Source organism: Natator depressus, chromosome 1 (assembly GCF_965152275.1).
Source record: "Natator depressus isolate rNatDep1 chromosome 1, rNatDep2.hap1, whole genome shotgun sequence".
NCBI lineage: Eukaryota > Metazoa > Chordata > Testudines > Cheloniidae > Natator > Natator depressus.
In genome coordinates this window covers 255,157,527-255,184,274 of record NC_134234.1, presented here as the reverse complement: position 1 = coordinate 255,184,274, position 26,748 = coordinate 255,157,527, and the positions used below count along the sequence as shown (strand labels likewise).

The window sequence follows — 26,748 nt, the reverse complement described above, 5'->3', positions numbered from 1 at the left end:
GAAAAACTTTGATTATAAAGGCAGGTAAGCTTTGGAACGTGCTTCCAAGGGAGGTTGTGGAATTGCTATTACTAGAGGTTTTTAAGAACAGGTTGGACAAACACCTGACAGGGATGGTCTAGGTTTACTTGGTTCTACCTCAGCACAGGGGGCTGGATTTGATCACCTCTCAAGATCCCTTCTACCCCTATATTTACTTACACACACACACACACACACACACCCACACCCACCCACCCACCCAGGATTTACCTTGGTTAGCTGCATGCAGGTAAAACTACATTGCATTGTTTCCAGTAGGATTTTACAGTGAGATTGATGCAAACCCACTTTTCCTATAGTGAAAGCATAGCCAGATATTCCCAAACTGACTTCATGTAGATGTTAGATGATAACTTCAGCCACTACCAATTTGGTTTGTATCTAAACCAGTGCCTGAGAAGTGAAATGGTTCCTATCCCATTGCAAAGAATACATTAGTGGGTAGAGGGCAATGGTGTCCAGGAAAGAACATCCTACTCCTTCCCCCCCTCCCTTGTGCTGCTTGAGAGATTCCCTAGATAGTTACGTGGCAGTGAGTCTCAGAGCAGTTGTCTGAAGAATCCTGTATGAGGGTTAGGAATTATAGATTACATCCCTGTCAGACTGAGGCCCAGACACCCACCTAGATGAATTCTTGTTAAAGAAATTGGATTTTCCATTTACCAGGAAATGTACATATTTTTCTATAGTGTTCATCACACATTGTATTGCAAAGACACTTTCCAGCGAGAGTGTAGCTGTGAATTGAAAACAGAGAAGGTTTTTATGGTGAGATTTAAAGAGGGGAAGTGACTCGGAGGCAGGAAATGGGGGAGAATTCCTGATAGGTGGACCAGAATATGCAAGAGCAAATCTGCCCCCCTTCACCCTAGAGTGATTGAGAGTTACAGAAGGATGGGCAGACAAGAGCAGAAGACTGAGCAGACTTTGGAAGTAGTTCCAAAGTTAAGATTGCCCCCTCGTGTATACATTACAATTAAGTCTTGAATTACATGATCACCTCCTACTTCTCAAACACAATATAATCAATTTTTGCTACAAGCAAATATGTACATCAGACTGATAGTGGTTCTCTCATTCTTTTCTATTCATGCTAATATCATTGTAACAATCCTCTATGCCTTTACTAAGTTAGACAGGATAAACTTCTTCCCTCTAAATTATGTATTCTGTTAATTTTTCAAGATCCATACGCTATGTTTTCTTCTCAACCAGCAGCACAGCCTGCCTTTGGTGCATTTCAGTAGAGAGAAAGTTAGCTGTGAAGCTAGTTTACCTGCAAATATGGGACCTACATATGCAATCAGCATTGTACTATTTCTTAATCTGTAGTCAGTTCTCCAACTTACTGCACACTTTTCATATAAATGACTTTCCTGGACTCTAGTCTACACAGTAGAACACACTACTCCAAAACGTTACATGTGTTTAAAGCTGTAGGGAAAAAAGGATTACAAAATGCAATTTGAAAAATAGTAGCTAATCATAATTAGACTGTACTGTAATGTATAATCACAAGGGGGCAGTATTAAGATTGCACATACAGCCTCAACTTGAGCATTTTCCTGACTTTTGAGTGCTTAACTATACAACCTTTATATTCTGTTATAATAGGAAATTTGAGGAAAACACTCCGTTCCCTCCCCCCTTACAGAAGGGCGGGCGAGAAATCAAAAGGAGAATTTTCACTTTCCAGGCCTTTGAACTTCTGCTGGCTTGCAAAAAATTGTAAGTAGTGTGTTGCAGATCACAGAATTTACAATTTGGTTAGATAATGGAAACCCCTGCCCCCATTCCTGCATGCCTCAAGGTCCACAATGGAGAGCCAGTCCCATGCCCTTTAGGAGTGCTGTAGGTTGGAAGGGTGCTTAGCATCTTCCTCATCTGCAGAGCCCATGAGGTGCATTGGAACAAGGATCCCTACTTCACAACTTGTGAAGTCTACAGACCCTCCCTCAACACTTGCATGGCTTAAGGTCTGCAGGGGTGGCAGCAGTTCTTATTGTGGTCCTAGTTCATTTTGCAATTGTCCTTTTACACTAGGTGAACGTCTGAACTTCTACACTGCGGCTGACACAAGCTCGGCTGTGTCAGCATTAGCAATGTTGGAATCCCTAGCATGGATGTGGTTAAGGCTGCCAATATGGTTTTTAGTACCATTATGGTTGAACTTGATCCCTGCAGGAGACATGGGGCTTTTAAAAGGCTGGGGGGAGGGAATTAAAACGTTATCTGTACTAGGATTCCCAGTGTTGCTAATACTGGTGCAGCTGCATCGGTGTTAACTAGGGTAGGAATTTTTTGGTACAAGTTTCCTAGCGTAGACTGCACTGATGTGCAGGAGCCCTCTTTCAACCCCTTCACATCTTACAAGATCTGCAGAAGTACTTGCCCCTTCTGTCCCTCTGGATTTGCAATATCATGGCTGATGGGACTTTTCACAGAGTTAACTGTGGATGCATCTGCTGTGAACCCTTTCTAGATAGGCACCTTATGAGCTTTGTAGAAATATTTATTGCTTGTCTTCATATGGGCTTATCAAAGGCTTAGAACACTGTCAAATCAAAACCAGTTTCCTCCAGAATCAGCAACGGCCCTGCTGCTTAATGAGGACAGCTTCCGTTCAAGTTTGTGTTCAAACCTTTGGCCATTTTTTCCTGCAGGGTTGTTTGAACAAGTAATAAGAATTTCTTTTCCCATTTATTAAAAAAAGTGTGTTCTCATGCTCAAAAATAGCTGAACTGTTTTCCCTTTAAAAAAAAAAAAAACAAACCACCCACACACACACACACCCCCTTGGGCAGAGACCAAGCATAGAAAATTTCAGCCCAGAAGGGGAATGTGTCAGAAAAAGTGCAGCAACTGGAAGAGGGGGGGGAAAAAAAAAAAAAAAAAAAAACACAAACCAACTCTGGCCTTTCTGCAGATCCATGTACTACATTTTCTTCTCAGCCAGTGGTCGGTGCATTTCATTAGAGAGAATAATAAATTAAAGTTCCTGCAAATGTTGGTGACCTATATTCATGAATAAACTAATTAAAAGGAACCCAGCTATTTCCCCCAACTTACCTTGTTTTCCTTCTCCTTGCAAAGTGGGAAGAAAGCAGGTAGAATTATTGCCATAGGTTACATCAGGAACATTATTGGTCACACATGCAAGTCTCTGATTTGGAAGCAGTGTGGCCTTAACAATGTGACCCTAGGAGTATGTGCATTTGGCATGTGTACACACACCTGAAGTGGTGTTGGTAATTAATAAAGGACACTTGCCTTTGGAGCTGGTGCTGAACAAGTTCCCCTCTGCATTACTACATGTTGGGCTGCTTGTGGTGCTGTTTCAGATGTAAATCTAAGGCTCTGGCCATTCCCTGTAAAAGGACTCAGACACCTCTCTAAAGGGTGGGTGTTAAACTGGGGTGTCCCGACCACATTCCAACCTGCGTAATTTAAATTCTGCCTACCTGAATTCCTCTGTAGTGCCAGATGGATGCAGTATTCTTCACTTCCTGCCTAAGCTGCTTTGTAGGAGGAGGGTGGTGGTGTTTGTGCTGTTAAACAGCTGCTGGGTTTCACCCTAGAGGTGGTTGTGTTTCACAGGTGGGCGAGAGTGATCCTTATGTCCTTACCTAACCAGCTCACAGGGTGCTATGAATTCTTAACGGAGTTCTATTTGGACAGCATTCTAAAATCCCACGTGAAAAGCATGGTATAAATGCAGAATGTTCTTACCTTTGCATCCATTTGGTTGAGATTAATCTGCCTTTTTGTATCTCCCCTTTGGGTCTGACAGGGCTCAGCTTGGAGGCAGCTCTATTAACCCAGGTGGAACCGCTTCCCAAAAGGCACAATGATAGTGGTGACTGGAGTCATGTCAGCGCCCGAGCTGGGTTCCACTGCCACCACCCCAGTTGCAGCCCCAAACTTCTCCTGGATGTCTGATGATGGCAGCCCCACGGCTATGGAGCAGCCGATATTCCTAATGACCACTGCTGCTCAGGCCATCTCAGGTTTCTTTGTGTGGACTGCTTTGCTCATCACCTGCCATCAGGTAAGAATCTCTTGGTGTTTGATCCCTGTAACAGTCTACCCCCCTCCCCCAAACTGGGTGAATACACATGGTGTGAGGGGTGTCTCTGCCAGCTGTGCGGGTTTGTTAGAATCATTCCTGCTGTTGTCACTGGCTCAGCTTATGACTCTCACCCCTCCACTTTGAGGAGTTGCGGTGTGAGCTAATTTTGCATCTTGGCGAGGGGTAGGGTGACCAGATGTTCCAGTTCTATAGGGACAGTCCTGATTTTTAGGGTCTTTCTTATATAGGCTCCTATTACCCTCCACCCCTAACTTTTCACACTTGTTGTCTGGTCACCCTAGCAAGTTATTCACCACCTATAACTCAAAGGGAGCTGTGCTCAGTACTGCACAAAACTGTACCAAGGGAATGTTTGAGGGGTTCTTTTGCTTCAGGTGGATCCAGGGGTTTGGTAGAAGGGCAGTATGAGAGTTGGGGAGGTTTACTCCTTGTTGCTTAATGATCAGCTCTGTTCCCTGGGAGTAGGCTAATATATAGGGAGGAAGCATCAGGAGAAACAGAACTCCACCTCCCTGGAGAGGAGCAGTGTTTCTGTGTGTTTGGGGAAGAGAAACATGTGAGTCTGAGGCTTGGTGCAGATGGCACCATTCTGTGCCTAAGATTGTAGTGGCCAGCTAGCTGCTTACACAATGTCGCATCTTTCCCTTTGTCTTCAGGCTTGTAATAATCAAACTTTGCCTAGCAAGGAGCCCCAGGGTACTGGCAGGTGAGGACAGGGAGGGCATTATAAAGGATCAAGCACCTTTCTGCCTGGCTCTCATTAGCAGAGGCACAAGGGGATAGCTGTATCAGGTAAGGCCATTAGCCCAGTCAGTCTGGTATCCTGCCTTTGGCAGCAGCTAATACCTGTTGTCACAGTTACTGGGCTAGCTGCAAATCTGTCCCCCTTCTGGTCTCTGAGTGTACCCCTTCATGTCTTACCTGTTCCGGAGAGGAATTCTGCAACTCCCCTACTCTTAGGCCAAAGTTCTCCTTACCATTATTGCCTAGGGGGTCTGATGGAGTTCTGGCACCTGCAGTTCTTCACTTGGAGAGTCTGTGACCAGTCAGCTTCTTAAAGCGAAGGTATTGTTTAGTTTAACAGAAAAAGGAATTTAGAGAACAAGGATTTAAACAGTCTTCATGCATCTCTTACCTACTGGCCTGCCACACTTCTTCAGACACCTACAGCAGTTTTTCAGAAGAAACAAACTAAGACGCTGGACAAAATCCTCCCCTCTCGAGTGTTCCTTTTTAAACCTGCTAGAGTCCTATCAATCTTCTGTGTTTTGCTGGCTTGAATCAGGAGAGGAAAAGGCCTGTTTTATATGGCTACCTGGAGAGGAGCCAAAATCGTCAAAGCAAGTAGTCCTGCCGTTGTCCCTTAACACTTTAAGTGTTTGCAGAGAGGTGGCTTATCCCAAGCTGCTGTTTTCCTTCCTGCCTGTTTTTCTGACAGCCTCTATTGTGTTAAACCAATATAATCACACAGAAAACACCCCAATTACCAGGCCACCATATGGTCTTCATAAGTTATTACAGAGTTGCTCCAAATCCATCACACCTGTTCTTTCAGAGGCATGTGAACACCCACCTCCCCCTCAAGAATACACTTGGCCTTTTGAGTAGTGCTGTAAGTGGAGGTGGGGGCATGTGATAGTGGGCTCTACTCACCACTGGATACTGTCACCTCCTGGAATTTCTGGAGATTAGCTCAGTCAGGCCCTTCCAGCCGTTACACCCCCATCCATTTCTCCTCTTCAGCTCCTCTCTCACTCCCAGGAGCCCCAGCTGTCCTCTTCCTGACTCAGCCCTCCAGTCAGGTCACGATTGTGGTTTCCCCTCTACAAGTGGAGTGCATCAAGGTTCCTGCTTTCCAGCAGGCTTAGGCAGTCTTCTGCTTCACAGTACCACTACTGCAGTGGCTGGCAGGGAACCCCAGCCCACTCTCTACTCCAGGTTCCTGCTCAGGGACCCTATACCCAGCAGCCAAGGTCCATTCCCTGAGCTGCTACTTTACCTCCTTGCCCTCCCCACTCCTCTGGGTTTGGCAGTCTCTTCACTTTCTCCTCCCAGGGAGTAATTGTAGGTAACTTATTTCTGCAGCAACTCAAACACATCTCCCAGAAAGTGATGTAGCCTACTGCTCTTTCTGTCTCCATTTTCCTGTCTTTTGTAAGAACCCTGCCTGTCTCTCACAGGTGAGCTTCTCTCTAATTAGCTGCCTCCAGCCTAACGCTCCCCCCTCCTTTGCTGCCTAATTAGCTGGTTGGGTCCAACTCAGCTCTTTTGCAGGGCCAGTGTGGGGTGCACATCCCGTCACAGGGCAGGATATGTAGGTGATGAGATTGTGCCATGATTTATGAGGCTTAATTACTCTCTATTCTTAGCTGGCCATTTTATAGTTATGTCAGCTGTTAGTTCATTAAATGATCAGCCATTTATTATTTTAAATCATCCAGCCTACAGTACCTGCCTTGATGACCTTCCGTGCCAGTGAATTCCACTAGCTGAATTCTGCTACGGAAAGGAGTAGCAGGAAATGTTTGTTTTGCTTTTTCTCCTTTTCTTTCTGGGGCAACGCCTGGCCACCCTATCTCATCCAGTATTCTCTGGGTGCCAGCACAAGTCCAATCCAACATCCTCTTCTCTAATGTAATCATCATGTGGACTGTAACACAGTGGGAAATACATGCCCTGAAATGTGTCAACCTGTGTTCCGTATCTCTGTGTTGTTGGATTCCAGAGAGCTGAGTAGGAGCTGGAAAATGACAGTGTATTGCAGAGGCAAATAGTCTAGGGAGGTTTGAAAAGAGATTAGTCACTGATGAATAAGAGTAACACCTGTAGTGCCACTAGCTTAGGGAACAATAAGCGCTATCATCCTCCTGCTTCAGGGTGCGCATTGATCACCTGCTGGGAGTAGGGAAAAATTCTTCTCCCTGGTATAGCATTGCACAGCTAGGGTTTTCTGCTGTTCTCTACCACAGCGGTTCTCAAACTTTTTAGCAACCCGAGGAACCATATTTGGATTAAAAAAAATTTGAGGACCCCCAGCGCCGCCCCCCCCCCCACTCAGCCCTTGCCATGCCCCCTTCCCTGAGGCCCCAGCCCTTCTTTTGGGGCCCCACCCCCCCTCACTCCATCCCCCCTCCTTCTGTCTCTCGCTCTCCCCCACTCTCATTCACTTTCACCAGGCTGGGGCAGAGGGTTGGGGTACAGGAGCGGGTGCAGTCTCTGGGAGGGAATTTGGGGGTGGGCTGTGGGAGAGAGTTTGGGTGCAGGAGGGGGTGCGGGGTGCGGGCTCTGGGAGGGAGTTTGGGTGCAGGAGGGGGTGCGGGCTCTGGGAGGGAGTTTGGGTGCGGGAGGGTGGGAGGGGTGCAGGCTCTGGGTGGGAGTTTGGGTGTGGGCTCTGGGCTGGGGCAGGGGGTTGGGGTGCAGGAGGAGGTGAGGGGTATGGGCTCCAGCCAGGTGGCGCTTACCTCGGGCAACTCCCGAAAGCCACCAGCACATCTCTCTGACAGAGGCTCCTAGGTGGGCGGGAGATCAAGGAGTCTCCGCGCGCTGCCCCTGCCCGCAGGCACCATCCCTGCAGCTCCCATTGGCAGCAGTTCGTGGCCAATGGGAGCTGCACAGTTGGCACTTGGGGCGGGGGCAGTGTGCGAAGACCCCTTGCCCCACAGGGATGTGCCAGCCGTTTCCGGGAGTGTCACGGAGCTGGGGCAGGTAGGGAGCCTGCCTTAGCCCTGCTGCGCCACTGGACTTTTAGCATGCAGGAGGCACTGGGAGGGAGCGGGAGGAGTGGAGGGAGGGGAAGGAGTTGATCAGTGAGGCCTGCGGACCCCCTGGGGTACCCTCAGGGACCCCCAGTTTGAGAATTGCTGCTCTTCAGAATCCAGTGTTGCTAAATGTGAGAGGCAGGGGACTGGATTAAATGTGTCATTGGTCTGCCATATGGCATTCCCTGCCTGATGTGCTCTTGTGATTGTGCACACAGTGAAAGGCTCTAGGGACATCCCTGTAACTCTGAGAGGGAAACCTGGAGTCACTTGAACTGTGACACTCAGTATCCCTGGGGGTGGGTAGGTATTATGTATCATTTGTATTATCATAGAGCCTAGGAGCCCCAGGCCTGGACCAGGACCCCATTGTGCCAGGTGCTGTGCAAACAAAGAGATGGTCCCTGCCCCAAGGAGCTGACAATCTAAGTATAAGATGAGAGATGGGAGTACAAGAAACAATGAGACAATGTTGGTCAGTATGACAGGCAGTGGTTTTAGCACACCAGCTGCCTCACCATCAAGTATTTTATAGGTGTCATAGCAGAGGAGAGTTTTGAGGAAGGATTTGAAGGTGGATAACAAGGTAGCTTTGTGAATGTTCATGGGCAGCTTCTGCCAAGTGTGAGAGGCACAGAGCACGAAGGTGCTTGTTTCAGAATTTAACAAGTGGGGGCTGGAGGTGAGAGCTTACCTTTTGATACTGAATGAAAGATGATAGCTGGTGTGGGGTTAGGTCATAAAGAGCCTCAAAAGTGAATGCAAATAGCTTATGTTTGATATGGTAGAAAAGAGGGAGCCAGTGAAGGGATTCAAGGAGAGAGGTGACGTGGTCCAAGTGACGAGCTAGGAAAATGATCTTTGCAGCAGCATTCTGAATGGATGAATGGGGAAGATTGCATTTGTCAAGGCCAGAGAAAAGGATGTTGCGGTAATTGAGATATGAGGTGATGAGAACGTGGAGGAGTTTTAGCCATGTGGACAGATAGGAAAGGCTGTATCTGAGATGTTATGCAGAAAGAATCTGCATGATTTAGAAATAGCCTGGATGTGAGGGTGTTGGTCTGAGTCAAAGATGACAGACACCCAAGTTATGGGCAGCATGGTAGTGGTGTCTGCAGTCATCCAAAAAGGAGGTAGCAAGGAGGGATTGTGGGTGAAGATGAAGAACTCTCTTTTAGCCCTGTTGAGTTTGAACTGGCAGCTAGTCATCCATGAGGAGAGGTCAGAGAGAGAGGCTGAGATTTTTGATTGGACAGAAGGAGACAGGTCTGGAGTAGAGAGGTAGATCTATGAATCAGCTGCATGAAAGTGGTAGTTCAGTTTGAGTTTCTGGTTGAGATTGCTTATAGACAAGGTGTAAAGGGAGAAGAGATGGGAACAAGGACAAAGTCCTGTGGAACCCTTACAGAAAGCTGGAAGGAGGGATGAGGAGGAGACACTGAAGGAGCAATTAGAGAGGTAGGAGGAGAACCAGGAGAGGACAGTCATGGGGGCCAAGGAAGGGACATGATTTCAAGAAGAGTGTGGTTGACTGTGTTGAAGGTGCCTGACAGGTCAAGGAGAATGAGGATGCATTTTTAGCTTTGGCTAGGAAGAGGTCATTAAAAACTTTGAGATCAGTTTCAGTTGAGTGCAAGGGGTGGGAGCCACATTGGAGAGGGTGAGATATGGAATGGGAGGAGAGGAATTTGAAGGAGTGTAACTGGATTGTAAGAAGAAAAAATCACGCCAGTTGGTTGTGTGTGTTCTGGTTTTTGTTGTTTAAATTAAAACTACATGTAAAAGACTTTGCCTCTGGAGAACATGTTCCTTGCTGGTTCAACCAAACCTGTGTCCACTGACCATCAGGACATGCTGTCAGGCCTCTTTCTTTATGCAGGCTTTTGCCTGGAGTCCTTTAATTGTCCTGGCCATTAAGGAAGGTTGATTGTGTATTTCAAGTTGACAAATTCAGTGTTCCCGGTGTGTATTTTTTGGTAAAGGTGAACTTTGTTGTTAGAAGATGGATATTCTGGGGAAGAAATTTTTTAAGGGTATGACAGTTTAATTTTGAGATGATTAATGAGCGCCCTGATTTTTGGAGGGAGTGGGTAGGATTGTGACATCGTAGTTGTCTCAGCCCGTGTTCTTGGGTGAGTAGAGAATTTGCATTTCTATTGTTTATCAGGCTGCACACGTTTTATGACTTTATTGCTCAGAAGAGAGTCCAATTTCAGAGCTGTGAAATGTACTGCTCTGGTAGGAGGGCAAGAGGCTGGCATTTTATGGCTTTACTGTTAAAGCAGTAGTATGACTCTTGCCAGCAGGCAGTGGGGTTTGGGGCTTATCCATCTACTTAAAACTTATGTGAATGAATTTTCTGGGGTTCTTTCATTGAAAAAGTCATGGGAAAGTATATAAAACTGCTCTGAGGAAAGAGGGCCTTAACCATGGTGACAGCCTGATGTGCTCAGTTCTATATGGTTGAGGAAAAGAGGAGGTTGCAGGGTTGGGAATCTTAAGTGCCTGAAAGGAGATAGCAGAGTCTTGGGATGGACTATCTGGGAATTAAGTATGAACAAGAGAATATGAGGCCACACTTGGTAGTAATTAGCAAAAAATAATAAAAATGAATTTAATCCCATCTCATTAGAAACTGGACTGCAGCCCCCAATTCACTTCACACAGGCCACTGCGAGTGACCATAAGAAAGAAACAATTTTTTATTCCTGCCGTCATAAGGCTGCGTTAGATCACCTGCTCCAGTGAGGAGTTCTGTGTTCCATTCTCAGTCCCCCACTGCCATCCAGTCCCATCCTTTCCTCTGTTTGATTGTCACTGACCCTGTTCTTCATCTTCCTCCATTCAGATCTACATGCATCTGCGCTGTTACAGCTGCCCCAATGAGCAGCGCTACATCGTCCGGATCCTCTTCATTGTGCCCATTTATGCCTTCGACTCATGGCTCAGCCTCCTTTTCTTCACCAATGACCAATACTATGTTTACTTCGGCACTGTCCGGGACTGCTACGAAGGTAAGGCGGGGATGGCGGAGTATGGGGTTTTTCTGCTGCAGGCTGGAGTGCAGGGACTGGTCCTGCATGTGTACAGGAAGTGTGGAGGGCGTACCTCTGTCATATGGCTACGATTTGTACTGATATCAAACTAGATCCATTGTTTGAAGCCTGGCTTAGTGACTGGGGAACAAGGTCTTCTGTCCTCCTGGCTGCTATAGGAGTGGCAGGGTATATTGGGATTCCCCTAGGATACGGTTTAGAAAGACACGCAGCTTCTGAAGAGATTTTCTCACGTGGCAGACTTGTATTCATTCTTTCAGAGGAGGTGTAAAGCCGAAGGTCTGAACACCCATCGATGTTAAAGGTCCCAAAGGTCTCCCAAACACCCGAGCAGACTTCAGGCAGGCCAATTGTATGCTGCCCCTCCTCATGTGGCCCCTAAATCCCCATGGCAGTTTCTGTTGGCAATGTTACTTACTCTCTTCCCGTCCGGTAACTGTTTGCATCGTTTCCCTGGCACAGAATGGCTGCTGCATTCCACTACAGTCGCCACTGTGGTCCAGTGGTATGTGAGAGAGCTGGAATGTGCTTTGGGATCCCACTGGCAGAAAGGAGTGAGGATTAGTATCGGTTATTTATTGCACTTTTCTAAGGATGTGACCCACCTGGCTAGCAAAGGAAAACTCACCCTTGGGGCATATGAGAAAGAAACGGTCAGTCTCTGAAATAAACACTTCTCCTAAAATCTGCCCCCTCACCCCATTCAAAAAAGGAGCCTCTCCCCCCTGCCCCCAACAGCATCCTGGGAGAGGCTGTACACTGTGGCAGAATATCCTGTTGGATCACTATTATTGTGTGTGTTTGTGTCTGTCTGTCTGTCCTGACTAAACTGCTCCTTGTTTGTAGGGTTTGTTGTTAGTGAGATCTGTGTTTCTGGAAGAAAGGCCCCTGAGTGTGTCAACAAGTTAATCTGCTCAAGGGACCAGTGACAATGCACTGAGATGCAATAGCAGATGGCAAACTCATGCACACAATCCAGAGGCCACTTTTTCTCTCCCCTGCTCTCCCTGTGTTTGTGTGTAAAGGCCTAGCAGGAAGCCTGCTGCTCTGAGAAACTCCTCTCCTAGCAACGGTTATTATCCCCTCCGCCTTGCCTAGGGAGTTTGCAAACATCACAACATCTGCTCAAGGGGTCAGCCTGCATTCTGAAGTTCACCTGCTTGGCCCACTTGTTGTGCTGTGTGGAGGTGCGTCCCTTGCCCCCGTCTATTCTCTGAACAATTTCAAAACTATGCCTAGGAAAAGCAGGAGATTGGAGAGGACGGGAGGGATATCTTTCTCGCTTTCAGTGGAGATTTTTACTCTTGGGGAATAGGTCCACTTGAAAACAATAAAAATAGTAACGAATTAAAAAATCCATAACTAAACTTGAAATCTGTGTTGTACCAATCATGGGTGGTTCTCTGTGGTGTGTCTTTTGGCAGGTGGGGTATACTTTTTTGGTCCTGCTCTTTTATCCTGCCTCCACACACATGAAATCTGGGGCCTCTGTCTGTGACATAAGAGTTTGTGTTCTTTTGTGGTGATGTGTGATAAGCACTTTTGATGACAAAGGCAAATATGAGCTAGGAGGGGAAGCACTGTTATTCTAGTGCAGCCATCTTTAATAATTAGTACTTGTTTCTTTTGGGGAATGTAGAGGGAGAGTGGGGGCAAATGTCCCCATTCTTCTCCCTCTGATTTCATCTCCTGCCCAACGCTGTTGGATGGGCAGCTGGTGTTGCAGTGACCGCATCGGAGAGTAGTGGAGGGCACCACTGGAGAACAATATGAGAAGCTAAGCTTCTCCTCCCCCAGCAGCTGAGAGCTGCCTCCATAGGCCTAAAGTTAAGGAAGTTTGCAGACCAGGTAGTTTACCACAGGTTTTTTTAATAAATGTTTTTTGTGTTGTGTCTTTTTAATTGATTATTTAATTGATACCAATACCCCAAATCATTACAGAAATATAATCAATGGGCCTGTTCAATAACCAGGATTACAGGTGGAATACAAGTTTGCCTTATTGTATAAATAGAAGCAAGTAGATTATGGCCATTTATGCACTGTACTATTCTGTTGTGCTAGAAATGTCTGGAAGTGCTTCCGTTGTGTCTAATCCTTTTGTTAGATCTTTGAGGGGGTGTTTCCTCATGGGATCTGTGTATCCCTTTGTGTAAGGGCATAGTTGGGTGATTACAAGGGCCCAGAGGAGGTAAAAGTCCACGAGCTGTCTCCAATCATGGATGTCTTTTCAAGTGGGTTAACCTCCTTGATGTCTGGTATCCAGCTCCTTGCTGAGGTCAGATTCTTGGCTTTATGCATTTGATTTTGTTTTGTTCTTGTCTTGAAATTCCCTGGGTACAGTGTCTCTCTCCTGAGTTTATTATTTGTTCAGGGCAAGTTGATGTTACCGTAATACAGTCAGGATTTGAGCCCCGTTGTGCTAGGTGCTGTACAAACATAGAGTAGGACAGACCCTGCCCCAGGGAGCTTACAGTCTAATTTAAATCAGGATATAAGAGTGGCTGTAACAGTAGGAGAGAGGTGGGAGGACTAGAATAAAGGAATGAGAACAGGTTAACATAGGCTAGCCATGTGCATTGCTAAATGCTTGTCATGTATTTATTTATTACATTATCTATGATAAATGAAAGTCCCTACCAGTCATTTATGGGGCGGTGCTGAGGCGGGATGTGGGGGGCTATAGCCACCCCCAAAATTTGACTTACCCCCCTGTAGCCACCCCGTAGCAGCTGCTGCTCTCTGGCTGCCCAGCTCTGATGGCAGAGCAGAGAGACTGGCGGCTGCTGGCCAGGCACCCAGCTCTAGAAGCAGTGCAGAAGTAAGGCTGGGCAGGGGTGCCTGAGAGCCAGATGAATGGAGGGTGCGGAAAGAAGTGAGGTGAATGATTCATTAGGGATGCTTTTCCATGTGAGTGAGTACTAGGCTCATGCCCCAGAATAGTGCGAGGGAGCGCTGCAAGTCTGGGAATGACATCTCATAGAATATGAGAGTTGGAAGGGACCTCAGGAGATCATCTAGTCCAACCCCCTGCTCAAAGCAGGACCAATCCCCAATTTTTGCCCTAGATCCCTGAATGGCCCCCTCAAGGATTGAACTCACAACCTTGGGTTTAGCAGGCCAATGCTCAAACCACTGAGCTATCCCGGTCTTGGAGGAGATATAAAACAGAGGCCTTGACCAGAGAGATGGTGGCTAAAGGTCCCATGGCACTTTTTGGGGAAGAGTAGGGGCATTAGCCTGGGTGCCCATGCTGAGTTTTGACGCTGATTGTTGTGTAACTGCTGAAGCAGGAGGAGGAGTGCACCTTGTAAAAACAGTCTGGGGTTCTCAGAATGAAAGGCGCTGCACAGATTGTCATTGCTGCTGGCTTTGCTTCTCCCCTGCACCCCAGCTGCTTGTCCCCATTCAGTGGGTGTCATGATTTTGATCTGGTTAATCTGTCTTTGCAGCCTTCGTAATCTACAATTTCCTCAGCCTCTGCTATGAGTACCTTGGGGGGGAGAGCTCCATCATGTCTGAGATCAGAGGGAAATCTATCGAGTGAGTACTCCGAGTCTGTTTACAGCACTCTACCCCATCCTTCCCTGGGGGTTTGTGTGGCACAGGGTTTGTTTTAACCCCTGCCACTGGAAACTGTGTGGGGCAACAAGTGTACCCTGGAACTGGATGATACCACCTAGCTCATTACACAGAAGACTCAAATGGACTTGCCTCATCCAGTGCAAGTGGGTGCTTGTCATTCAGATCATTACGTGTGAACCGAGCCTATGTAGAGCTTTCATGTTCACCTGGCTCCCCTGTAGTTTCTTCTCCCCTCCCCCCAGTATGTGTTTCCTTTCTCTAGCCGATGCTGGTTGTGGCTGCCTGCCCTCCTTTTCTCGTGCCGTACCATGCTAGCCAACAACTTCCTTGCCAAAAATCGGTTTTGGGGGGCAGAGATAGGAGTGCAAAACCACATCTCTATTCGGTCTGCATCTCTGAAGGAGACTAAGGCTGTTGTCGCTATGGCAATGACTAATTTGGCCTGGTGAAAGGAAGAATCTTACATTTTCATCAGAAGACAATGGGCAGGCAAGGGCCTGCATCTCACTGCTTGCCATATCCTGAGCTCTGCCCTCTGATTCCTCTTTCTCTGGCTGTCCTGCTGTGTTGCATTTTCAGGTCCAGTTGCATGTATGGGACTTGCTGCCTCTGGGGGAAGACGTATTCCATCGGATTCCTGAGGTTCTGCAAACAGGTACGGGCTGAGGAAAGCTGGGCTGTGCGCAAGAAGCGGGAGAGGAGGCAGTAATGCCTGGCCCGTGGAGTTTCTGAGATGAGGGTTCCTTTGGACCAACCTCTGTTCAGTGGGTTTATGAGATCAAGCTGAGAAAGGCTGGGAGAGAATAAATCTGTTATCATGTTGTAATAGCGCTGAAGCAGATATACCATGTTACTCTGCCCACCCAAAAACTAGAAAGGCTCTTAGCAAGGGAAATGACATGTCTTCTCTACAGGATCTACTCCAAGCCCCAGGAGTTCCTGGGAGCTGATGGATGTTTCCTCTTCCCCTCCTGGGATGGGCAGGTCCCAGATCCCCTATGAGAACTTGGTGCCTTCTTGGGTCCCAGACACCCCCAGTAGTTGTGTAAGTGTCTCTTGAGTTCCCAGCTTTGTCAGTGTGGTTAGGAGTGGGAGTCTGGAGTCTGATCATCGTGACACAACACTTTGCAGGAGGAACTTCTCCAGCATATTGCTCACTCTGGGGGGGGGGGGGTGCATGATGAAGTGGGTATGTCAGGAAGAGAGAGAAATCTAAATGACGACAAATCCATCATGCGTGCGGTTATGGGGTCCAGGAGGCTGTCACTGCTGGCTGTCACAATGTAGCAGTAAAGGTAGAGATTTGCTAAGCTGCTGAAAGTGACATGCAGGATCTCTCTGTAGATAGTGACTGAAACAGGTTTGGTTAGATTGGGGCATTGCTTTCATTCTCTGAAAAAGGGCTGAATTCCATTTTTAATTATAGTCTTTGGGTCTCACTATGAATTTAGGTCCATTTGCTACCCTTACTCCACACCAGAGCTCCAGCTGATCTCAAAGAAAAGTTTGCATTAAGATCAAGAGTGAAAAGAGCGTGATTATTGCATTCAGCATTACTCCCTGGGAAGCTTAGTGACCTTTAGGGTTATGGCTATTTCTTCCTTCCTTATCCTCCTTTATTTGTTCTTCTCGCTCTTTCCTGCCTTTATGTATTTCCATTCTTCCCTCTGTTTTTTCCTTCCCTAAGGAACTCCTAATTCCTTCCTCACCTGGGCTTCACTCCCACCCCATTCTCCATTTTCCCCCATTAAAATTGTGAGCAATGAAATAGCTAATGTTGACACTTAAAGTGTCCTCAACTGGCTTTCGAGTAACACCTCAGTGAGATTAATAGGGCATAGGGTAGTTCACTCCTCTTAGCGCCGTTGTGTCAGTCCGTCTGCAGACTTAGGCCGACATCACTACGTGAGTAACACTCAGTTCATATCTGGAAGGTTTTCTTCTCAACCATGAGGACTAGCAACTTTTTGGTTTGTTTAATGAAAGCTGAAGTTCTGTGAACTCTGAGTATGTTGCGCAGGTTCCACAAATGGATCAAGCGGGCCAAGGGTTTGACAGTTCTGTCTTGGATGGATATTTTTCTAGGCTCCCTCACTTCCCCGCATCGTGGTAGCAGTTCTTCCAGATGAGACTGCTCTTTGCAAACTGGTAGCACTGCTTTCTAGCCTGCCAGAGGGATGTGAAGCACTTCCCTCTCACTCCATGGAAGTTGGGCTGACAGCAGCTCAATGGGCAATCTGTGGCACCAAGCCCAGCCTCTGGGACCTCCTTGGGATTCCAGCACTGTTGGAGCAGGAAAACTTCCAGGGCCACCTGACTGCCAAGTTTATCTCCATGATGACCCACTGAGGGGAAACCCTGTTAAAAGGAACATCTTGGCTGTTCTCAGCTCCACTCTGAGCCTGTCTGGTAGTGGTGTCGCCCTGTCGGTTCTCGTCAGCCTTGTTAGTGCAGAAGGCCTCTTCAGCGCCCAACTATCCTTCCCCTCCTTTCTCTTGTACTGGGCTGTTCTCAGACAGGCGTCTGCTGTATCCGTCTGTATCAGCCATGTGTATCTTGAGCACTCAGGGTACAGCTACACTGCAATAAAAGACCTGTGGCACAGATGCAGCTTACTCAGGCTGTGGGGCTAAAAACTGCAGTGTAGTCATTTGGGTTGGAGCCCAGGCTCTGAGACCCACCCCCCCTTGTGGAGTTTCAGAGCCCGGGCTCCAGCCTGAGCCCAAATGTCTACACTGCAATTTTTAGCCCCGCAGCCTGAATCCCGTTAGTCTAAATCAGTTGACTTGGCCTCTGAGACTTGATGCTGTGGATTTTGTGTTGCACTGTAGATACCCTCAGAGGCCACAGCGGTGGGTGTGGTCTAAAAGCCTGGGCAGACACTTATCTCCACAGTAGGGTATTATGCAGAGGTTCTTTCCCGACTTGTGCCCAGTGACCTTCATGATGTCTGGGTTATGCATCCTCAGTGCATTTCCCATATGTCTTAATGCTTTCTTCCCCAGGAAGTGCCTAAAAACAAAGTGTGTGGTTTGGATTGCAGGGAAATAGTTAAACAATCCCTGGACTGGAGGGAGAGGAAGCACAGATTTGTTGTATACCAATTAGCTTGACCTTTTTCAGTTCTCATCTTGGTGACTCACCCACTGGCTTGTGTTGGGATTTTTATCTCCTTGAAGTCTTATGACCACTAGCAAATTGTGTCTTACCAACAGCAACCTTCCTTTTGGTTTTGCCTTCCTTCTACCCGCCTCAGCACCTTGCAAAACTCTTACCTGGTCTACTTCAGGGAGACTCCAGTGAAAATTTTAGGGTCTTCCCCCTTCCCCCCACCTCTGACCGGTTTGAAGTTCAGCTTCGTCTCTCTCACCAAAGTTAAATGTTTCTTACTGTGAGGTTTGGGGTGGGAGGGAATTGTGAGGGGGTGGAGGTTCAGAGGCCATGCTCAGTCCTGGGACACCTGATGGAGCAGACAGAACTGCTCTCAAGTCCTAGAGAGCCTCCAGGGCGATTCTCCCTTCCAGATTGACTCTAAGCTCGTGCGAGTGAAAGCAGAACGAATCTAACCTAGCTAGGCATTTAGACAGCCCTCGTCACTGTGGTATCTGAAACCACCTTACTCAGTTTCATTTGCTGAGATATCCCTTTCTAAGAAGAGTCTGGAGTTGCTTCCTCTTTTCTCCCATCTAAGGTGACCACCTGCATTGCAAGCAGACAGAGAATATGGTGATGAAAAATATGGACCAGAGTCCTTTCTTCCCCTCCCTGCCCATATCCCAGGACACATTTTGTTCATTATACAGAATCGTGTGTGTACCATGTCCCAGGGTAGGATCATGTATGGTTATCACCTGGAAACGTGCATTTTTATCTGATCAAACGTTTCTCAGTAGCTCCTCATTGGACTTGGTCACGGAACGTTAGGCCCCAGTTAAGGACCTTCACTTAAAATACAGGATGGGTGGTCTCCCTACCTCTAGTGCAACCCAGCCTTTGAACTGACTCTGTCAGTGAGCAGTCTTTTGCCACCTCCAGCCTGGGGGTGGGCTTCATCTGTCGTGGTGGAGGAAGGGCAGCCAGATGGATGCACACAATCTGACTCTTTCTCACCTTCTGCTCCTGGAGAACTGCAGTTAAGGACCAGTGGGACCAGTGTAATTGTTAGGACTGGAACCACACTATGCTGTTGAACTGCTCTGATGGTGACTGATGTATGGTATTGGTTGCCTCTGGATCAAAGCCTGTGTGTATGTATGTGGCACTTGTTCTCTCTCCTTCTCCATCTCATTCCTCTTTCCCTTAGGCCACCCTGCAGTTCTGTGTTGTGAAGCCCCTTATGGCAATCAGCACCGTCATCCTCCAGGCCTTTGGCAAGTACCGGGATGGTGACTTCGAGTAAGCAAACTGTTTATCATCATGGGATTTCTTCAGCAAGCAAGCCTGTCACATGCCTGACGTTCCATGCGTTTGTGAAGGAAAGAGTCTGACTGCCTTGGGGTTGGAGTGCACAGGGTCATGGTGGGGCGAGGGGATGTGTGGAGAAAGGGGGTTCTTGGGCTGTGCATGAGAAGAGGGAGGGCAGCGTGGAGGGGAAAAGAGGCATTTGAGAGTGGAGCAGATGAGTTTCATGTTACCTCAGGGAAGGGAGTTGAGTGGGGTTGGGGGTGCCGGATGGGAGAGGAAGGTTGTACCCTTGTCTCAAAGAGGCGAGGGATGGAAGATATTTGTGAACTGCAGAGGGTTTGTGTTTCCTCTCATTTCAGTGTCACCCGCGGCTACCTCTATGTGACGATCATCTACAATATTTCAGTCAGCCTGGCGCTCTACGCCCTCTTCCTCTTCTACTTTGCCACACGCGAGCTGCTCAGCCCCTACAGCCCTGTTCTCAAGTTCTTCATGGTCAAGTCCGTCATCTTCCTGTCCTTCTGGCAAGGTGAGGCACCTCCTCTCCCTACCCTGCAGATCTCATTAGAGAGGTCCCCGGGGAAGTAAAAACTGATGGAACAATTGTTGAGTAGCCACCGAGTCTCTCTTGTGGTCCTTTAGTATGTTGTTGCTCGTCCCAGGAGAAACTCTCTCCCCCTTTGTCATCTTTGTACCTCCCCCACTGTCTTTGACACACACCTGCCTCACAAACCAGCTGCTTGTTTCATGGTGGCCTTGGGCAGCTCTGCCAGTGGCAAGATGCAGCTGGCATGAGTTCATTTGCATATTGCAATTGTATTGTTTAAAGTGACAAACCTGAAATCATGGGTCTCCTTTAAAGATTATCAACAATCTTCAGTCACAAGCTCATATACCTTTTTGCTAAATGACACATCAACTGAAACACATGTCATATAGCTTCAGAACCCCCAGTGGATCAGGGCAAGATACATAGAAACAAGGAGATACTCCATCAGAACAAACTAATAGTCTGTGTAGTCTACTATATTGCTATGGCATTAGCAACGTTGTCACGTGCTACAGAGAAAGCAGAAAACTCAATTCATGTACTTGCGCGATACTTGTGCGATTCATTTATATGTTGTCATTAGAAAAATGTATCTATTTAAGTGCTATCTGTGCTCAGGTTTGTTGCTATTTAATTTCACGAGGTGCTGCTTTTCTCTTGTACTACAAAACAGGATGAATGGGAGCATCCAGCTAACTTCCTGTAGCAGTCATTTTGTTAAACAAGTTTGCCTGGACATGTGCACAGACAACTGGCGATGCTTATTCTGTGGGGAGTTGTGAGGTCAGCTTTTTTTTCCCCCCCCCCCCCTCACTTTTGTTTGAATCTGTTGCCCTGCTCAGGGATGCTGCTGGCTATTCTTGAGAAGTGTGGTGCCATTCCCAAGATCCACTCAGCCAATGTGTCTGTGGGCGAAGGTACTGTGGCCGCCGGCTACCAGGACTTCATCATCTGCGTGGAGATGTTCTTCGCAGCCCTCGCCCTGCGCCATGCCTTCACCTACAAGGTCTATGCAGACAAGCGTCTTGACGCACAAGGTATAGGAGCCAGCCTCCCTGGGAGGGCATGCATACACTTTGGTGTCAAGGAGGGGGCGGCAATCAATACCCTAGCTGTTTTTTTGGGTCCTAGGCTCTGGATACTCAGGAAAGTGTTCTCTCCCCAGTTACCTTTGCACAGACACAGTGTGCAAGGGCCCTACTGGGCAGAACATAATTTGATCTTCAGTGTTTCCTTTTCAATTCCCCAGTATTCCACCCAGGACTGCTCGCTGCAGACTTCAGGGCTGTAAGAATTAGTCTCCTGTCAGAGGATGGCATAGTGGCCTCTTTCCTGTGTTCCTGTGCGGGAACACCACATGGTCAGGTTGGGCAGCAGACACAAGGGAGTCGGGGGAGAGGTCTGAGGAAGCTCCTGTTTCCCTCAGACTGAGGGAGATGGAAGTGTCTGCCCTTGGCATGAGGGGGGGATCTTCCTGCAGAGACATTCTGAGGACAGAGGGGTCAGAGACCCAGCTCTTGGGAAGAGGAAGGGCATCAGCAGAGGGACTTGGAAGCTGGCCAGTAAAGAGAGGATGTTCTTGTGCCCACTGCTGTACCAGTCTGTCATGGTGTTTTTTCCCTCCTTCCCTAAATAAAGGGGTGTGGCTTCCTTCCCTTTACAGATGGGATCCGCATCATGCACAGATGGCATGCAAAGGTCGTGGCATGACCACTCCATCCCAGCAAGCCTAGAGGCTCTGGTAGGACAGGTCACTCCAACAATAGAGGGGCTTGGGGGGGAAATTAGAGGGGTCCTGTCCTTCCGCAGCTATAGAGCCTGCATGTGTTAAATGAATGGTTAAATTCCTACCCAGCACTGTGGGGATGTTTTGGTGGCGGGTCTGAGAATAACTTGCTTGTTCAGCCTGTTATTTCCCATCTTTCTATCTCTCTCTCTCTTTTTCCTTTCTCTCTTTCTCTCCCTTGCTTTGGCTACTGGTTTCTGATGCAGCCGTTCCATCGTATGGGCCATACGGTAGGTGCCGTGCTCTCTGTGTATTCTTCAGTCACTCTTATCCGGGATACTGCTCAGACTGGTTTCCCACCCCTCTCCACCAATATCCTAATCCTTCCCTACAAAGCACTAGCTGGCAGATTCCTGCTGCCATCCCGTGTGTGGAACTTGCCTTCCTCAATGCAGCTTCTTGAGAGTTCCTGTACCCAGGGCCGTCCCTAGCCATTTTGGTGCCCTAAGCATCCCCTCCGTGGGGGGACTGTGTGGGGACCCAGGCCTCCGCAGGGGGGCAGAAGCAGGCTTGGGGGGCAGGGAGGAAACCACCCCCCAGTACGAGCCAACGTAGCATAGCAGATTGGGGCCAGGTCTCCCCACTTCCTGCCGCCTGGTGATTTCAGGGCAGGCCTGACCCTGCACTCACGGGGCAGTGGGAATGGAGTGACCCGGCCCCAGCCCGCTCAACTCTGTTCCCCCGGCTCCCAGGCTTGGGGGACAGGGGAAACTGCCCCCCCCCCGCCCAGCACTCACCGGAGACGCAGCTGGGAGCCAGCGGCACAGAAGGGGCAGGGGCTGGGTCGCTCCTCCACTTACTGCTGCCCGGTGAGTGCAGGGCGCCTGACCCCTGCTGCAGTCCTCAGGGGAAGGGCTGGAGTGGGGGCAGAGCAGGGGCAGGAAGAGGCGAGGCAGGGGCGGGGGCTTTGGGGAAGGGGTGAAGTGGGGGTGGGGCTGGGGCAGAGCAGGGGTGGGAAGAGGCAGGGCTGGGATGGAGCAGGGACGGGGGCCATGGGGAAGAGGAGGATCAGTGGTTGGAGCAGCACGCAGCTGTGTAGGACACCAGGAAATGTGGTGCCCCAAATTTCCTGGTGCCCTATGCAGCTGCGTACTTTGCGTATGGGTAGAAATGGCCCTGCCTGTATCGAAGGTCACCTAACAGGGCAGTGGCATAACTTCATAGCCTGGAGTGCCTTTGGTGGGGCTAGCAGGTTGAGAGTCTTATCAGTCACGTTGAAACACTTAATTGTTTTAGCTCTAGCTAAAACCATGGGCCCTGTGAAGAATGCCACGTGCTCTGTACACAGGTCTAAGGGTGGGAGTGGGGCTGTGTATATTGAAGCAATCAGCCTCACGTGTGAGACACTGTCCCCCTTTTAATGCCAAAAATAAGCAGCATGCCTTGGTGGTTTGGGGAGTTCATCCTTTGAGGCAGGGAGCAAATTCAGAAGCTCATGTGGGTGCTGATGCCCCTGGCAGTTCAGAGAGGAATGGGATTAGTAGCATTCCAAGTTAGGAGGCAGCCACCTTCACTGTGTACCTGTCTGTCTTGCACCCTGTAATTTCCCACATAGCTCAGGCCTGACTGACTCCCAGATGGAGTTGGCCCAGCTGTAGCTTCCCTCACTGCTGCTGTGTGACACACACATATCCCTAGCTCCATGCAGAGGGCCCTTCTCTGTTGCTTTCTCCCTCCCTTCCTTCCCATCTCCCTTCTCCTTGTAAACATTTTCTGCCTCCCATCACAGCGGTGAACCCTTAGCCCTGTCTGCAGCCACTAATAAATGCAAGCCCCATATCTCCTTCCTAATAAATGCAAGCTCCATATCTCCCCCGAATTCCTAGAACCTTCCTCTTGCTCTTTTGTGCCGTCTCCAAGTCCCTTACAGAAATGCTTCTCAATCTGTGCCTTGCAATCACACCCCCCATACCAGCCAGGGTGAGGATGCAAGGTAGGATTGTCAGCAATTTGTATGTAGCCCATTCCTACTGCATGTCTCCAGTCTGCTGTTTTGAAGTGGAATTGCTTGGCCAGTTGTGACCAATCCTCTTCCAAATGCTGGGGGCATGCCCCTGAAAGCTTGTACCATTTTTACGGCACTTCTTTTGAAGCCACTTGAAGACAGCCTGTGCAAAAGGTGCTAGGGTGTCTGGGATTGTGGGTCACTGTGTGAAAATTCCCTTCTCTGATATTTAAGGCTTTGTTTTTCTCACTGCACTCTCCCATCTTGCCCGGCAGGTCGCTGCGCCCCCATGAAGAGCATCTCCAGCAGCCTCAAGGAGACCATGAACCCTCATGACATCGTCCAAGACGCCATCCACAACTTCTCCCCCGCCTACCAGCAGTACACCCAGCAGTCAACTCTGGAGCACGGCCCTCCCTGGCGTAACGGCAGCCACATCATCTCGCGCTCCCACAGCTGCTCGGGTGCCCGGGACAATGAGAAGACCCTCCTGCTGAGCTCTGACGACGAGTTCTAAGAGAGGCCCCCTCCCCGGGGTTCCTCCCTGAGGCCAATGGCTATAACCACCCCAGCGCAGCCTGGAACCTTCCTTCTATTTATTGAACCAGAATCAGAGGTCATGTCACTTCCTGAATGGTGCTCAGTGCAGAATGGGGCACTTCCCCACTTCCCAGTAGCTTTTGTGGGTGTGAGTGTCATGACTGGGAGTGAGGGGGGGTGTTGGCTGGGATTTCATCCTCACAAACCATTTTCTAAAGCAAAGATCAACTGGACTAGGTTTTTTCCCCTTCACAAATAAGTGTTTAAAAAGCACCAAACACACGTGGCGAAGGGGGAGCAGAGCCCTAGGAAAGAGTGGACCCTGTTTTCGTTTTCTTTTTTGTGGAGCGGGGGAGGGGTGTAGGAAAAACTCCAGGAAGTGAGGTCATATCCTCCCACCACTGGGCAAGCTTTGTGGAACATGATTGGCTGGAATAAGAAGTGGCCAAAAAAGCTTCTTTCTAGCTGAACAACGACATTACTTTGTGCTCCATTTTTCTGTAGTGGTGGATGAGGACACAACCTGCCCCCCTTGTTCCCCTCTCTACCAGCTCCTCAATATTAATTTCTCTGTACCTTTTGGGCAGCATGATAGAGAGACACCTGTACGAATTCCTGATGACCGTATCAGACCATCAGTCCAATCTGCTTCTCTGTTCTCTATGGCCACTGTTGGAGGCCTCAGAAGGGAACCCCCTCCCATCCCCCAGTGCACCTGATTATGCAATATTGTACTTTAGAGGTGTGGGGGGAGAGAGAAATTTCCTCCTGATCCCAGCTGGTGATCAAGTAAGTCCTGCAGGGTGGGCTGATTTGAACCATTTTTTCCCTTTGTGGGTGAGGGGTTCTACGATCGCATGGATGGTCAAGCTTTCCGTCTCTCTCTCCTGCATTATAGAAGCAGGATTCCTCCTCGGAGTGTCTGGCTGTCCCTCCTAGTGAGTCTTAGCACCAGCCATACTCAGTAACTGAAGTTAAATACTTGTGGTTAGAAGTTAATATAATATATATTCATTTGCAGAATTCTGGCCCTTCATTTCCTCCTCCTGGATTTCTGTGCAGTGGGGACATTTTAACTCTGAACAGTCTCCCTCTTAGACACCCCATCTCTTCTTTCCAGAGCTGTATCTTCCAGTTAAATTCCAGAACATGCACCTTCCCCACTCTTCTTACAGGTAGCCTTCTGCCAATCTTGTCCATTGATTTGCCTTGTGAATTGAAGGCATGTTGCTGCTAGGATGGGATGTTAAATACTCCCTCCTCATCTTCCTCTTTGTTGTTCAGGGCTTAACTTGACTGGTTGGAGTTGTTTACACACTGCGGCCAGTCTGTCATGCATCTGGGTTTCCCATGATCCCTCAGGGTGAAGCTGCCACTGCACACGCTATAATCCTTGTCGTAACTGATGCAGTAAAGGCTTGAACCAAAGGCCATTGAAGTCAATGATATTCTTTCCATTAACTTCAGTGGGCTGTGACTCTGGCCTTAAAGGTCCAGCAGAGTGAGGAGAAAAAGTCCCCCGGAAGAGCCAAAAATCTTGCCAGGCACCAAGAAATGCATCTTATTGGACTTCCCTGCTGCTGTGGTTACATGTGCCTGCATTAAAACAGCCCACCGAAAGGGAACTGAAACCAGGAGGTTAACATTAAGCTGCTGCTTTTCTCCCAGCTGGGCCTCTGTTCATTCCTTCCGCTATCGCTAGGACAAGTTCTAAGCTGCTATTATGGCTTGAGGCCCCTTGGCTAGTTGGGGTCAGCAAGCACCCGCTCTGTTATGGTGTGTCTAGCCCCTCAGCTGGAGAGGCCTGATGGGAGGAACTAGGGCTTGACTTCTTTTGCATGTGGCTTCCCTTTCTCGTCTGTGCCTTAATTTTCACACGCAAAGACCCCAGCAGCAGCACCCTCGGAAACGACCAATTCAGAGGCCTGTCTGGTTGGGGGAGAATGGATGCGGGCTGGAGGCGAGCCTGTTTCTCTTTGGGATGTCAGTGCAGGGGTGGTTTGCGCTCCCCTTTTTGCTATTGAGAATATGCTAGAGGAGAGGTGGGTCTGTTCAGTGCAACACCTTCCGCTCCCCTACCACAAAGCTGCCAAAGGGCCTGGGGACAATGTGGGGTGGGTGGGTTCTCTGAGGGGGTGGGAGATAGGAACAGGAGGTCTAAAAGCAAATGGGCTTCTGTAACTACTAGGTTCCCCTCAACTTTAATCCCATGCAATATAGTGTGCTGCTTTTTTTTTTTTAAATCAGTCATTGCTAAACTGAAAAAAACACCACTAATTATCAGGCCTTTCTCCACCTGCAATCCTACTGTGACGCAGGGCTGAAGTTCACACAGGCCTTCTTTCTAACGACCTTCACTTCACAGCCACCCCTCATCTCTCTCCTTACTTATATTAACTCTTTTTTGGGCGCACACATCCCCGCCTCTGTTTCTGCGGGGCTGTCCGGTCCCTCTTTTTCCAGCTGCCACATGTCCCCAACCCCCCATCCCACTTTAATTTATTTGTGGTGAGTCTCCTGATGTCCATCCCTTGGGTGGAGGGAAGTGGTTGAAGTTTGGAGTGGCCTGGGGCGGTGCCCTTGACCCTGAGATGTTCCAGCTTTGGGGACGGGTAGTTTTTTATTTTGTTTTATTTTAAAGCGGATGCTGCATATGCTGTGTTTAGGATCTGGATATTCTTGAAGCTTCCTGTGCTTAGTGGTTTAAAGTATAACCCTTTTGGGACTAGCCGCCTTTGGAAAAACCAAGGAATTTGGTACACAATTGAGCCGCCTCACAGCCAGCTGCCATATATCTGTTTTTAGCACCACACGAAAACCTCTCTGCAAAGCTTGCTGCTCTCCTTCAAGATGGGCAAGTGCCGGAACGTGACAATGACTGGCTGGCTAATAAGAAACAATACTCAATAAAACTCAGTGCTGGAGGTCTAGGCTAATTGGCCCAGTGATCACATGTATCCAGCTAATGGTAGCCCAGAACCCTAGCACC

At 48.6% G+C, this 26,748-nt stretch overlaps 1 protein-coding gene across 2 annotated transcripts; it reads left to right on the top strand.

Moving 5' to 3' along the window:
- Positions 1 to 1,656: 1,656 nt before the first annotated feature.
- Positions 1,657 to 25,859, top strand: TMEM184B (transmembrane protein 184B). 2 transcript variants are annotated; one of them, XM_074941563.1, is made up of 10 exons: positions 1,657 to 1,770; positions 3,833 to 4,090; positions 10,742 to 10,907; positions 14,402 to 14,492; positions 15,114 to 15,189; positions 18,838 to 18,929; positions 19,298 to 19,467; positions 20,331 to 20,525; positions 21,481 to 21,504; positions 23,495 to 25,859. In XM_074941563.1, exons 2-10 carry the CDS (start codon positions 3,890 to 3,892, stop codon positions 23,734 to 23,736), a joined length of 1,257 nt encoding a protein of 418 aa, XP_074797664.1. In that variant the 5' UTR covers positions 1,657 to 1,770; positions 3,833 to 3,889; the 3' UTR covers positions 23,737 to 25,859. The 2 variants fall into 2 exon arrangements, with proteins under 2 accessions (XP_074797664.1, XP_074797665.1); XM_074941564.1 differs by lacking the exon at positions 21,481 to 21,504.
- Positions 25,860 to 26,748: the final 889 nt, after the last annotated feature.

Coding starts and splice junctions, on each gene's coding strand:
- TMEM184B (XM_074941563.1), top strand. CDS start 3,890: ATGATAGTGGTGACTGGAGTCATGTCAGCGCCCGAGCTGGGTTCCACT. Junction 15,190..18,837: donor TCCTGAGGTTCTGCAAACAG/GTACGGGCTGAG, acceptor TCTTTCCCTTAG/GCCACCCTGCAGTTCTGTGT. Junction 18,930..19,297: donor TACCGGGATGGTGACTTCGA/GTAAGCAAACTG, acceptor CTCTCATTTCAG/TGTCACCCGCGGCTACCTCT.